The sequence below is a fragment of the Hemibagrus wyckioides genome, linkage group LG12, assembly GCF_019097595.1.
Source record: "Hemibagrus wyckioides isolate EC202008001 linkage group LG12, SWU_Hwy_1.0, whole genome shotgun sequence".
NCBI classification, from domain to species: Eukaryota; Metazoa; Chordata; class Actinopteri; order Siluriformes; family Bagridae; genus Hemibagrus; species Hemibagrus wyckioides.
This window is the reverse complement of record NC_080721.1, coordinates 8673212-8688203: the sequence shown is the minus strand read 5'-3', so window position 1 is coordinate 8688203 and position 14992 is coordinate 8673212. Positions and strand designations below refer to the sequence as shown.

Genomic DNA, 14992 nt, shown 5'->3' with positions numbered 1-14992 from the left:
GCACGCTACACTCTGTGATAGAGCAGGTGAGAGCAGGATGTCACCAGCCACTTCTACTCCACGCAGTCCCCCAGAACAGCATTTTGTTCCACATCATCCTCCGTGGTTACATGTAAACGGCTCACCGCTGCTGAACGAGAGGCTTTCCGGCGCCCTCTCACTCCCGCAGCCTAAACATACCGAACGGAGCTCCACTCCGATTGGCCACGTCTTGCAGCGTAGCTGATCCGTCAGCAAATCAGCTTCGACCAAAATACGGCGAGTGAGTTTTATGAATGGAGGAATGGAGTACGGCAGGCATGTTAGCGTGCACTCGGGTTTTACAGCGCACGTGTGCATCACGGCTTTCCTAAATGCTGCCGGTGCATCACAGCCACGACCGTGATTGAATTTATTTTTTTATTTTTTTATTTTTTTTAAAAAGAGAAAGAAAACAGGACTGCATATATTTTAATAATAATAATAATAATAATAATAATAATAATAATAATAATAATAATAATAATAATAAAGGAAAAAGAAACGTTCATTAACTGAAAAAAAAAATTGCACTAAATATACATTAAAGTACACTGATGTGCCCAATCTTATAAAGACAATTCACCCACATTTGATTAAGCAACATGATCTACATCAACTTTCCATGTAGCAAAAGTGGGGAACTGGGTTAAGTGTGTCGCCCCGGCTGTTCGGTGTGTACACAGTGCCACCTATGTGCAGACAGACAGACTGGTCCAGACTCTAAAAGAATTACATCACAGCTTCCTCGTCCATTCACCGCTGCGCTCGACCAGACAAAGAGCCTAGGAACATCATTCAGCTACGAGTGGAGATAAGGGGAGGCTGCACCCTACGCCAGTCATCCGGCTCCGTTCTAATTACGCCGTCTGCTCCCGTGCCCTGATTCACAATGAGAAGCCTGGCGCACGGTGGCCTGTGTTTTTCGAGACGCTGCCCGATGACACCATGACACGCTCCGGCTGCTGGGAGACGTGGACATGAGAAAATGAATATGGGAACATGCGCGGGATTAAGGACCATTTATTTTTAAAAAATTGAGTTCGATTCACTCGTTTCAATGGAAACAAAAAGAGAAAACAATATCGTGCAAACCCAATTTCATTCCTCGAATGTTTAATAAAAGAACGAAACAAAACAAAACAAAAAAAAGGCAATAGAAGCATGCTGCTTTTTAGTAGATGTGTTTTTAGAACATATCACAGCAGGGTTTAGAGACATTCAATTACAATTTCCACTCAAGTTGTTTTCATTTGGAGTCGCTGCCATCTAGTGTCAGGAAATAGAAGGGGGAGGTGGTGGTGGTGGTGGGGTGAGCAAATTAGGCAATTCCAACCGCATAACACCCGAATTGTGTTAAATAAATTCTTGTAAGGAATTGTGCCTAGGGGGGAAAAATTATTATGTTTTTGTTATTTGGAAATTCACAATCCGATTTCAGCATTTAACAAACGCCTGAAAAGATTACAAAATAAATAAATAAATAAAAAATAATAATAAATAAATAAAACTGCACTCGACTTTTTCCAGAATCACGTATGCGAAGAAAACAAAAATGTAGCTATACTAAATAAAATAAAAATAAATAAACAAAATAATTAAAATAAATAACCTCCTGGATACCCAGTCATAATTTCAAGACACTATCTCATAATTCTAAATAGTGTCCTATTAATAACATAACCGGGTATAATTGTGAGACCTCATAAAATCCTAATTATGAGATTAATATTTTCATGAAATTCAATAAAATCACTTTGAGATACTGTTGTTCTACCACGAGATAGTATCACGAAATAACGAACACACACAAAGATCATAAATGATCTCGTTCATGACTTTCTCTCAAAATGATGAGTTGCTTATTATATTGATTATGCCATAGTATCTTAATTATGATTACCTCAGAATTAGGACTTCTTATTTATCATGTAGTATATCGAAAACAAGATTTGATATCAGAAAATTGTGATTTGATATCTCAAGGTTAGAACTGGTATCTCATAATTAAGAGACAATAGACGGCGGAAATGGGTTTCCATGCACACAGAGAAAAGCTAAACTGGTCTGTTTCTCATTTATGTCCACTTTACATGAAGGATGTCATCAGCTTATTTGACACTGAGTGCATTTTATAGAAATCCAGACTTGTTTTTCAAAAATATTCATACACAATCTTCATGCAGAAGTATAACACTTGTATCACGAGACTGAAAGTGAGCGAATCCGGACGAGCTCGCAATATTAAAAGAAGGACAAACCATTATTTTGTCATCTACATGATGCACTTATCTAAAGAATAAAACTGTTAGAGAAACGAATACAAAGAAAAGGAAGATTTATGACTGAAACTAACCCTTTTAACCAGTACACAGGCGGTCCAGTCTGACGACGGAACGGGAATGGACTTATGGGATATTTTCACTCAGTGTAAACAAATGATTGACATTATTCTGATATAAAATGAGTCTGTTGGCATTCAGTGTTAGATGTGTGTTTTTCCCTCTGTTGGATATCCTTACACAGACTTTTAGGGGTTGAAGATAAACACCTTCACATTTTAAATGGTTATGAACAAACCCTTGGGGTGTCTCGGAGAGCAGAAATGGGTTTGATATCAACATTTACTTTGAATAGAGAAACATTCGTGTGGATAAAATAACTTTTTCCATTTTAAGCAGTCTAGATAAAAGCAGAAATTCTCATTAAGAAACAAACACTACAAATTCTTCAACTCCTGAGTGTCTACTTTCATATGAGCTTCACATTAACCCCCAGTGTGGAGTGAGACACGAGTAAAAAATATCAATGCTTCTCTGCTCAAGCGACACCCCAAAACCTTCGAAGACGGAGCTCCAGGACTTTTTCTAAAGAGGAAGCGGACGGACCACGAACCTTGCATTCAAAACTTTATTAAAAACAGTCTGCAACAATGTACACACACACACACACACACATGCCACAGATATAAAACTGCATTTGAAATAAAATGTTGGGACAGAGCAGTGGTGGTGCTGGAGAGAATCTGAATCTGACCCTGTATCATCTGCATTCTGCCCTTAAATTGTAAAAGCTTATAGAAGGAGACCCACACACACACACACACACACACACACACACACACACACACACACAAAACCCCACAACCAGACACATTTTTAGCATTTGTACACAATTTCAGGCTTACAGAATCACTTCCACAGTCTGTTATGTTCTTTTTTTATTATACATATTCTGGATAGCAAAGTGCAGGGAAATCAGCTGCCAGTGCACTCATATGCAAGACATACAGGCTATTTTTACCCTCTTTTCTATAAAGGTGGGATGTGATTCAGCAAAGCACGACACACACACACACACACACACACATACACACGCCGCACAAATCCAAAAGTGAACCGCAAAGAACTTCATCATTTTTCGTTATTCAAATATGGTGAAAGGTGTCAAACACCTCCTTCATTTTTAATCCGTGGAGAAATCGGCACGAGGATCTCGACGAAGCAAAGGAAAAAATAATAATAAAAGGTGCCCTCGGTTTCTACAGAATTCAGGAAGAAGAAGAAGAAGAAGATTGCTTTGGTCATCCTCAATGTTACGTTTTGGTAATGGGGTATTTTACATTTAAGTACCTGGAAAGAAAAAAAACAAATCTATATTTAACCTTAAATAAGTTTAAAAAGTTCCTTTAGAAAGGCGATAAGATGATTTCTAGAGAGAAGAGCGAAATCGACGTCTTCAGGAAGTGAAGTTTTGGTTTGTGCTTCTGGACGAGCTTCTACACCGAACCCCTGCAATCATCCAGAGAAACCTTGAGGAGCTAAGCAGATCGAAGCTACACTCTTAACCTTAAAGGGAAACCTGAAGTGGACCTGAAACATCACTACATCTACACAAAAGTAAAATCCAGTCTCCACGCTAAGGAGCTGCGAAATGTTCCTGGAAATAAACCTTGCATGTTTCTTAACCCTCTCCAGAACGTTAAATCAGCAAACGTGCTGCGAGATAGCTGCACACGTGGGGAAACGTATCCCTGACAGGTTGCTGCTGTTGTTGTTGTTACAACTAGAGCACCAACAACTTGATAAGCAAAATGACAGGATTGCAAAAAATAATATTGTAAGAAGCTCGGGCGTCCGCTCAGGGACAGGAGACGTGTCGGTTTATTTAACGTACACTCCATGAACTGTTGTACAGATGGAAAAGCTTACACCAAGACCTTATATAATAACGATAGTTTCCTAAATAAACCTTACACCATATTATTAACCATAATATTATGTTTTATACGTAACGTATACGTATTTAGCTACACGGTCGTCCCTTTAATGCGCTTCGTTAGCTAGCTTGCAATACGTTGCTATCTTGCGTTTACTACATTTTTTCGCTTGTTGGCGAGTTTTACGGGAAGCGATCCTGAAACACGCCAACTGTACTGCTTTTACTCTGATAAATGTACGATTATTCCAATCCTTATTCCTCTCATGGTTTGAAACGTTAATGCTAAATATCCTTCTAAATCCCTGAATGAAGCTTCTCTACTTCTCAGTGTCCGTTCTGACCCCACTACAAAAACTTCAGTCCAGCGTTTTATTCTAAACGTGAGAGATTTCCGTAATCTATCAGAAAATCCACTACAGCTGAGTGATAACCCCGCTGAGCTGATATCATTGTGTGATGACCGTTTAGTTCTAAAGGGCTAGAATTTATAAACGTACACTATTTAGACGTAGGAATACGAGAAATCCGATAACTGCCCTGAGAGAATCGGTGCTGGGGGAAGTACGGCGTATTTACGTCTGTATAGCGATTCTGCTGCGCAATACGACCGGAAGACGTACGAAATTTGTTCGTGGTACTCAGATTGAGTATATACATCCATCCATCCATCCATAAAGATAAGACTCTTCCAATCCGGCACGATTCATATCCAGAATAAGGAGCATCACCACTACAGTGATGTACGAGCTCAAGCATCTTTTAAAATTTTTGATTAACTTTTAAACAAGGGAAGCTAGCAAAGCTAAGCAACCAGACAAACACTGCGAGTTAAGAACTTACTCATTCCACTCGTTCAAGCGAAAAGGAAACGTTTGTTAGCAGACGATCCACGAATCTCGGCTCAACGTGAGAGGAATTTTTAAAACAATCCCTGCATTCACTCTAGCAAAGCGACAAGACGATCACAATTCGACAAAAGTCTCCATACATGATGGGGAAACGAACGCGGGATATATCTTTTATATAAATTTGTATAATTATTTATGAAAGCCTTCATGGATGCCTTGAACAAATGATGAACATATTGGAAACATTCTAACGGCTGAAACGGGAAGCTGCCACAAGGTCGTATCAGACTTTAAGGTGAGCTTAAAGAGGAACATGGCGGACTCATTACACACGACAATGCTGCTAAACTTATTAACAAATCCAAAAAAGACTGGAAGTGCCAAATACATCGCCTGATGAAGGAACAGCTGATGGTGTAAACAGTCCTCTAGGTATAGAGACTTAGGAAACCCTGTATATTATATACGTAGCTAGTATAACGCCGGAAATTTGGTATGACACCAGAGACGCCAATAATCACTGCTACTGGTCCAAGCTTTATTTCAGGATAAGCTGAAACAGTGGTGATATGGGTTGTCGTTTCATATTAATTGTTTCTTCCATTTTAGGAAAATAGGAAGCTGGGAACTGAAGACCACACGGACTATACTGTTTGTTCAAGGATTCATGACTCATGAATCAAACCAATCGCTTGGATTTCTTGCTTTACAGCATTGCATAGAATTAAGGAAACTCTCAATTCAAATGTCCCTCTGAAAGTGTAGCTCGTACATACAGACAGACAAGAGAAACTCGTCCGTCGCTTGCTAGAGTGATATTTAACACAGCAGTGGGTCTGTGACAAGACAGCATTATTTTTAATTCAGTATTTTTAGCTCTGTAGAAATCAAGACCTGAAATGAAATGCTTTTGATCTAGTTTAGCTGTAATGAGGGTTTGGTTTTGTCTGTAAACGTCAGACAAAAAAAAGAAAGAAAAACTACCTGGTTACCAGGTTTCTAGCTTAGTGGCTCAAATGCGGACATCAGGTCCAAGAAGCTTTCAACATTCACTACACTATGCAAACATCACGCTTAAAAAGAAAAACAATTTCCTCTGGATTTACAGAATGAAACATGAAACAAAAAGGTATCAAAACTACCGAGCGGGACTGACTGGTGATCCAGAAGTCCAACTGATCCGGACTCGACCAGTACATCTCATCACGCGAGTCCATTTTCCCTCGTTTAAATCAAAATGGGCATGTAAACCATCTCCTGTTCACCTGCAGGCTCACACCATGAGCAGCTCGTCCAGAGGCAGCATGTCTAGGTCGCAGGAGTCGAACAGGTCGCTGATGCCTTGCTCCTCGTCCATGCCCAGCGGGTACTCGTCTCCCAGCAGAGCGGGCGAGAGCGTCACGAACGGGCCCAGGATGGAAGACAGAGACGAGCTGAAGGGAGACAGGGGTGCTGTCCCGCTCTGCGCCACGCTGCTGTTTGACTGGTGAGAATCATCCGTTTCTGTGTCTTTGGTGTCTTCTGCTGAAGAGAAGAGGCAAGGTTAACAGTCTGAAAAGAATATTCACCTGTGTACATCTCTTAGACGCCAGTTTTTGTCATGTCCATGTTCATAACTGAGTGTCATGTCACACTCCACGGTGGTGCTTAATATGAAGCTCATATGACACAGATGTTTCTATTTTCCAAGTAAATGTTGATATCAAACTCATTCCTGCTCTCTGAGATGCTGCAAGTGGTTGTTCATGTGAAGGTGTTTATCTTCAACCACTAAAATTCTGTGTAAGGTTATCCAACAGAGGGAAAAAACACAAGTCTCACTCTGAAAGCCAACAGAGTCCTGACTCATTTTATATCAGACTCAACATCATTCATCTCTTTATACTGATTGAAAAGTCCATTTCTATTCCTCCAAGAGAACAGAACGCTGGAGTACAGGTACAAAGAGCTGAAGTAATGGATGTAGCGTGAATGTATAGACTAAATAAACAGCTACAACTGGATAAAGAACCAGTCGTATCTTCTAGTCTGTGTAAAAAACTTTTCATATACATATCTATCATCGTATGGCTCACCTCTGGACATCCGGAGGAAGGCAGTGTCGTTTCCGTTCACGTCCACGCCGTTACGCAGGGGACTGCTGGACTCGCTGGCGTCCGTGCAGAGGAACACATCGATGGGGCCTTTAGAGCTGCTCAGGTGCACCTGTAAACTCTACACGAGGTAATATATTATTATTACACATAGAAAAACACTTTGTGTAAAGAATTAAGATACATTCAGACACACAGCGACCCATAGCCAAAAAGCGGTTGGAGATCATTCACTAATCAGCGTTATTACTATGGCAACCAGTAGCAGACATGCCTACTGATGACTTCAAAGTTCAGTGAAGACTGGCAGTGATAAAGTCTCTGTGTGTGTGACAGTGACAAGAGCATCTTTTGTTACCTCCTTTGGGTCAGGAACCTCCAGTTTAGTTTCTGATGGCGCTTTAACAGCAATTACAGTTTGGTCCTGCAAGCTTTTGATTTTCCGGATGTCCTGGTACGTGACATAGGCATACGTGGGAGTAGATAAGGAAAACATCACGATGGATTTTAAAATTAGACAGGCAAAAGAAATGTTACCGTATGATCACAAATGGTCAGTAAACGCTGATATGATGGACGATGATTGTTCTTTCAGCTGCTCCCTGTTCAGGGTCACCACAGCGGGTCCGCATGTTTCGATTTGGCACACACCGGATGCCCTTCCTGACGCATCCCTCCCATTTTATCCCAGACTTAGGACACTTCAGTGGCTGGGTTAGCTCCTTGTCCCGGAATCTAACCCAGGCCACAGCAAAGAGAGTGCAGGATCCTGCCGCTGGACCACCAGGATGTGATGAACGATTATTTTCTAATGATAGAATTTTTTATTTTTATTATATTAGAATCCTATACAGGTGTAAACACAAATACCCTGCAGTGTGATCAGGACAGTGATGCGTTTGAGGCAGTAAAGGATATTTTTGGTTGTGCATCTCCTCAGTCATCTGCTGCACGTTGTTAGTGCAGGCCTGAATGAGTTCGTCCAGTCGTCTCTCCTCGTCTCGTAGGGCCAGCATCTCTCTGCTCAGGGTCTGCAGCTGGCCGAGGGGACACACCGGTCCCGATTCTGATGGTAGAGTCGAGCCCCTAAAACGTACAGCAAACATACGCTGTAAACATCATCTTTTTTTATTTGTTAATATCGCAAACTTTGACATCATTATACACTACGACTAACCATTTTCAGTGAATGACGGTATACTGTAAAGTCTGCTGATCATCTTATACTAATCTACACACACACACACTTACAGCCACTGGATGTTGTTCTTCGATTTCTTCTTGATGAGGCGCACACCCTCCAGCACGTTGGTGATGTCATACAGGCGTCTCTTCTGGACGTTGAGCGTGTCGGCGGCCTGGTTCAGATCCAACACGCCGTCCGAGGACTGAGCCAGCAGCTGGCAGAACTTCTTGGTCAGGAGGCCCAGGGACGTGTCATAGCGTGACTTCTCGGGTGGGGTTTTAGGAGCTGATGCATAGAAACAAATGGGGGAAATTTTAAGAGACGAGAATGAAATGCGTATAAATCCATCGTGCTCACAGATTATTGCCACATTTTAGCTTGGAAAAGAATTTGTGCTAGCTTTAGGCAATTCTATCCAGTTGAGCCCAGATTCAAGAAACTTTATTAATTCCCAGTGGGAAGTTCCTTTGCCATGTTGCAGTTGAATACAAGAGAGAAAGAAAGAAATATATAATCTGTTATATAAAATAGAATAAATAAATAGTGTTGAAGTGGATTGTAAATTGGTGATAATTTTGGTGAAGTCGTATTGTACTGTATTGTACATGTCTGTTAAACTACCGGATCTGTGAGAGTGAGAACGAGGGGCTTTATGACAGTACTATTTTTTTTAGGTGAATTAAATACAAGTCTACTTGACTGCCTCAGTTTTCAGGCGTTCGTTGTCAGGTTTGACCGTAAAATGGTGAAATATTAATATCCTCCTTCCTAGCTTGAAACATGCCCTTGCTACCTAGTCTTGAATAGTGAGACCTTCAGACTGATGGCAGAAGGTCTGCAGCTTCAATTGATCAAGGACCTCCCAAGAGGGCTTCTGATTGGCACGTGAAGCGTCCAACCGCTGTTCGTTTTGTTCAGCGTCATGTTCAGGGGTGTAAAAATGTAAAGTCGATATCCCTACAAAAACAAAAACCATAGACCACTCATTTTCCAAAGAAAGTTGTGGAAATGAATGAATGAATCTAGCATTTAGCTGATGTTTATAAACGCTCATTGTCACGACGGCTTCCTACTTCTATGAGGGTAGTAGAATGTCTCGACGGATTTGTTTCCAAACAGTCTGTTAAAAACATGCTAACCCGTAAATGCTATACAATCCAACCAATCAGAAGACGACTTTAAAACTCCTTAAGTGTGCCGTTTGCATCGGATGTTCAGCCAAAGGTTCATAGGCAAAGGTTCGTGAGGCTGAGACTACTTGCTACCTGACTTATTATACATGTATAACTGTAACGCACCAGAGCACTGCATGATGATATGTCGCTCGTTCCAAATCCGGCACTAAACTGCACACGCCATCCGAGGTGTGACGTGGCCGACAGTCGAATTAATTAGCACTTTCCCTTTAACACTGGGTCTGCACTCTACTCGCGAATCAAGCTGAATTTTGAGACTTTAAAGGCAGGAATAAGAGAGACTGACTGATTCTCAACCAGTCATCTTTCTCATGTGCCGCAGTACTCAGTGCTCATCATATAGCAATCATATAGGAAAATGTTTGTCTTGATCTGAATTAACACACCGAATTAACTGACTAGCTTAGAAGTCAATGGGGGCTAACACGGGCACGATTTATACGGGGTGATTTGTACACCTCTGATTTATATCTATTAGTGCCATGTGGCTATTTTCGTGGCACGATCATGGTAAAACAGGACATTCTGTAAATTCTTAAATTGTTAATATAACAGTAAAACTTTTCAGTAGTGTCTATACTTTAATATTCCGTCCAGGATTTTTCCTTTTGAGACATTTGGGAAGACTTAAATATGTATTTTTTGAGTAGTCTGATGATATAGGTCTAAGAGTCATGCTAATTTTACAGGAATCACACGTTAGAGGTTTTTTCACCGATACTGAGCACTTATCAGCCCCAGTCTTAACATTTATTTTACATTAACATTAACATTAACCACGCCAGAATTAAATACCTTTAGGACTCTTCATTCTGAGAGCTGCTCGGCGACCCCTCGGTGTTCGGGCCGGTTCGCTGTACTGGTGGTCTGCGATGTCTAACTCCAAACGCCGTTTGGCCTGAAGAGACAAAAAGTAAATTAAATCAAATGAGAAAATGCGATAAAGCAACTAACCTTCTCCATTTTCCCAGCAAACAAAGCAGAAGCGTGTTATATTCGTCCTAGCACTTGTACTAAAACCGTTATCAGCCCCGGTTACACTTCAGTGACGACGTTAAGGGTGAAAAATCAATAGACCGCTAAACAAAGCCAAGACAAGACTGAGTAGATTAGAGCGAGTACAATACGACAAATAAGGATGACCATGTCAATTAGACCTCGTGACGTCAGTTTTAAATATTCTGTGATAACGTGTTCTCTATGACTGACCATCATCCTCCACAGTAAACCTGCCATTAAAGAAAATTAAAATGTTTCATTTACGTCAACAAGATTTGGGCTTTGGACGTTTTCTTAACGTTCTTCAATGAGGAAATATGGATATTTTGCTCTCGGATAAGGTTTTGGTGATTGTTCTTTTATTGATGGAGAAATCTCAGGCAGTCTCCACCTCCACCTCCAGGGTTATTGATGTTTACATCAGTGTGCCGTTCATAGAGGATGTGCAGATGAATGATAATCGAAATTAACGATCCGATGGAGTGGACATTCAGTGCGTGCCGTGTCCCTGGCGTGTTGTGTCAATTGAACTCATATGATACACTTATGCCTAAAGGGAAATACATGAGCCATAAAACATTAGGGACTCGATTGTTGTATCGAGAGCACGGCAGTTATTGATGCTACACCGCAGATGGGACTATCGACAGACCACTGCCCGAGATTTCTCTGTGGTTCTTCCTTATAAGAAATCCTTGCACACTAGCTTCAATATACTACTACTACTACACGATATTGGCAAAAGTTTTGGGACACCCCTGCAAATCATTGAATTCAAGTGTCGGTTTTTCAGGGGTTAGTTCCAGTGAAAGGAACTCTTAATGCTTCCGCTTCATACCAAGACATTTTGGACAATTTGTGGGAAGTTTGGGAATGACCGCTTCCTGTTCCAACATGACTGCACACCAGTGCACAAAGCAAGGTCCATAAAGACACAGTTGAGCGAGTTCACACAGTCCTGACCTCAATCCTGTCCCAAAACTTTTGGCAAAAAAAAAAATATATATATAAAAAACCCAGGACAGGAATCCTTCACGAATCCTTTGCGACAGGATATCTATATTCGTAAAATAACGCATTTCTTTCTTCTTGTCATTTTATTATCACTTTATTCTTGATATACCGAGACACTAGTGCGTATTTTTTTGTTACCTCAGGTTATCATGTATCGAGTGGCGTCTCGAAAAATGACAACATGATTCTCGCCTTTATCTGATCTTACTGTATCTAAACCACAAACACTGCCATACTTACTGTATGACACTCAAAATTACAGATGTAAAAGCTTTTAAAGCAATAAATCAAATATATATATATATATCTTTTGACTTTCTTCACACTGGAAAGCAGCAAGCCCCCATCCCCCATCAAAGAAAAACCAAAGGCCTAGACTGAATCCCCAAATGGCTTCCCTTTTCAGACAATATAGAGACAGAAGAAGGTGTTAATGTTCGTGTAAAAACCTTAAACAGAATAATCTCTAGTCTTTGTCAGTCTTTAATATTAACGTGGGATAACATTAGCAGCTATTATGTCTATTTGAACCTTCTGGTCTGGACACAGATGCAAAGCTTTGGGCTGTTTCACATTTCACTTAACACACACATATATAGCTCTATATAGGCCATGGAATAAAGCTCTCTCTAGTCTATATAGAGCACTTATGTGTGTAGTAAAGATGAATTTGTTATTAAGCCCAAGTCTCTTGAGATGAAACTCCGGCCTTGTGTGTGTGTGTGTGTGTGTGTTGAAGCTACATGAAGGTAGCAGCACAACTTAGCTTTTTAAAGAGACATGTCTCAAAACATGTAGCTAGCTACCAAGTTAGCTTCCTGGACAAAAGTGCCAACTTTTTCGCCTCAAAAATAAAAAAAAAATCTTTATGAAGTCTTCCAGGCGTTTATAAACCTGCCTCACGCGCTCGAGTTGTTAGCGGGGAAGCTAGCGACACTTTGCTAACTTTTCTTTCGGTTTGAAGCTAAACAACATCCAGGTTGTTGCTTCTGAGGCAAAAGGAGACAACCAGCATCGTTTTCTCTTTTCTTATCCTTCGAGATTTGACACTTTTAGACGGTTAAAGTGGCGTGGAATGCCTGTCCAAAAACTTTTGGACGTGTCCTGCAAATTGGCGGCACCGAGTAGCTTCGTGTGTAATAATAATGATAACAACAATCATAATAATAATAATAATAACGCTAGTGATAATCTGATCATCCGCAGGACTTGATCGGAATAGACAAGGACTAATGCAGTGTAATAGCTATGTTATAACAGTTTTCTCTCGGTAATTTGATCAGATCATACAAAATAAAGTAAGGGGGAAAAAAACAACAAGCTGTGTGATAGGGATCATGGTTAAGGAGACAGGCCCATGGTAGTGTTAGGTGGGACACCATTTTTAAGGCCACTGACAAAACCCTGGTGTACGATTCAGTATAAACAGTATGTACTTTTGTAACATTAGACTTTATATCAGATTTAGATTTAGCTCACATCTCCGTCCCGACGTGAATATTTAGGAAGTGCCCATGTAAGCTGCTAATGCTTTTAGCTATGCAACACCATCACCTGGGTTATTTTGGTCCGAAAAGTGTGTATCTATGTGTGTGTGTGTAGATGTATGTGTGTTTGTTGTTGTAAATCCTTTCTAAATGAAAGAGTTGAGTTACCGGAGGTCGTCCTAAAGCAGGTCGCAAGCCGGTGCCGTTTGCAGATCCTTGGAGAGGAGTTGTGTACAAGCTGCCAGATGAAGACACCCGGACATGATTCGGCTGTGAAGGCGGTGTGATCATTTGGATGTGTGTGGAATAAACTGCGGTACGTCGATCGGAGCCCGAAATCAAGCCCATGTTCGGCTCAATGAGAGAGGTTGATATAATCGTTCTGTCTGAGACCGAGGAGACCCCCTTTCTCATCTTCAGAGATCTCCCTTTGTGACACCCTTACTTCGCTGATCTTTTTCTCAAAATCGCACCAGCGCACGCACGAAATAATCGCAGATATCGAGAGAGGAGAGTCTCATGTGTTCATCTCGGTCAAGATGTGCACGGATCGGTGGCGAAGAGGCAGCAGATGGAAGCGAGAACGGCGAGCGAACCAACTTCCCTCGGAGCTGCTTCGGAAAAAATGGCTCCAGGAAGCGGACAATGAATGAAGGGGGATGCGGTTTACGCGCGAAAAGGCGGCTCGCGCGAAACTCAGATTTCCCGGGAAAATTTCGAAATGAATTTGCATGTCGAGCCCTATTGGTGTCTTCTCACTCGTGACTGGCTGAATGTTGCTACAGCTGAGCCAATGGAATCGAAGGAGGCGGCGACTTCGGTAAAGGTCCCGTGGTGCCACCGCGATGGCGCTCAGGCAGATATATATAGATGCAAATTAGTCAGGATTATAAACTTAAATAGTGAATATCGGTTAAATTCAACATGAAACTATTCTTAAATGTAAATTATATATATAGCATTAGCAACTCTTTTAAGGGAAAAGTCGCAAACGCATACTCAAATAGCCGTTGGAAACAAACGGAATACGTCACAGACTAATTTGCATATTCAACGAATTGAGTTGCATATTAAAACGCGTGTACATAAAGAAGGGAGATTTTCTGAAGACACACAGAACTTCATATAGAGTGAATTTGGATTTTTTTTAATGAGTACGGGATGGATGGAGTAATTCAGTTTAAAACAAAGAACTGCAAAGGTAGAAAACAATGGTTTAGTGATGACTGGGTCACTGGGAACAGTGCTAGTCAGTGATTGGTTGTTGGAAACAGTGCTGTTCAATGATTGGTTCATATCAAATGCAGGGTAGTCACTGATGTCTTTTGACCCTCACCCTTTTTTAAATCTAGTGACAAATTAAACATTATAAATGAATTAGAATACACGGCGAAAAGTTTCGGGACACCCCCCCAAATCGTTGAATTCAGGTGTTCCAGTCACTTCCATGGCTACAGGTGTATAAAAATGAAGCACCTAGGCATGCAGACTGCTTCTACCAACATTTGTGAAAGAATGGGTCGCTCTCAGGAGCTCAGTGAATTAAACCATCGTACCGTGATAGGTTGTCACCTGTGCAATAAGTCCATTCGTGAAATTTCCTCGCTACTAAATATTCCACAGTCAACTGTTGGTGGTATTATAACAAATTGGAAGCAACTGGGAACAGCAATTTAGCCACGAAGTGCTAGGCCATGTAAAATCACAGAGTGGGGTCAGCACATGCTGAACTTTCTGCAGAGTCGATGGCTACATACAGAGCTCTGAACTTCATGTGGCCTTCAGATTTGCTCAAGAACAGTGTGTAGACAGTTTCATGGAATAGGTTTTCATGGCCGAGCCAATCACGCTTCTCTGTCTGGCAATCCGATGGACGAGGCTGGGTTTGGCAGTTGCCAGGAGAACAGTACTTGCCTCTGACTGCATTGTG

The 14992-nt window shown here is 41.2% G+C and overlaps 1 protein-coding gene across 2 annotated transcripts; it reads right to left on the bottom strand.

The window, feature by feature from the left end:
• Positions 1-5535: 5535 nt before the first annotated feature.
• On the bottom strand, positions 5536-13706 carry e2f3 (E2F transcription factor 3). 2 transcript variants are annotated; one of them, XM_058405195.1, is made up of 7 exons: positions 13231-13706; positions 10358-10460; positions 8432-8651; positions 8099-8266; positions 7539-7653; positions 7163-7301; positions 5536-6611 (listed from the first exon to the last, which is right to left on the bottom strand). In XM_058405195.1, exons 1-7 carry the CDS (start codon positions 13474-13476, stop codon positions 6361-6363), a joined length of 1242 nt encoding a protein of 413 aa, XP_058261178.1. In that variant the 5' UTR covers positions 13477-13706; the 3' UTR covers positions 5536-6360. The 2 variants fall into 2 exon arrangements, with proteins under 2 accessions (XP_058261178.1, XP_058261179.1); XM_058405196.1 differs by having other exon boundaries at positions 5536-6608; positions 13231-13705.
• Positions 13707-14992: the final 1286 nt, after the last annotated feature.

What these genes read in the sequence shown, in the direction of transcription:
- e2f3 (XM_058405195.1), bottom strand. Translation starts at nt 13,476, where the DNA reads ATGAGAAAGGGGGTCTCCTCGGTCTCAGACAGAACGATTATATCAACC. An exon ending in AAGAACAACATCCAGTGGCT is followed by an intron (nt 8,267 to 8,431) that starts GTAAGTGTGTGT and finishes TGTACGTTTTAG; the next exon opens with GGGCTCGACTCTACCATCAG. An exon ending in AGGTTCCTGACCCAAAGGAG is followed by an intron (nt 7,302 to 7,538) that starts GTAACAAAAGAT and finishes TACCTCGTGTAG; the next exon opens with AGTTTACAGGTGCACCTGAG.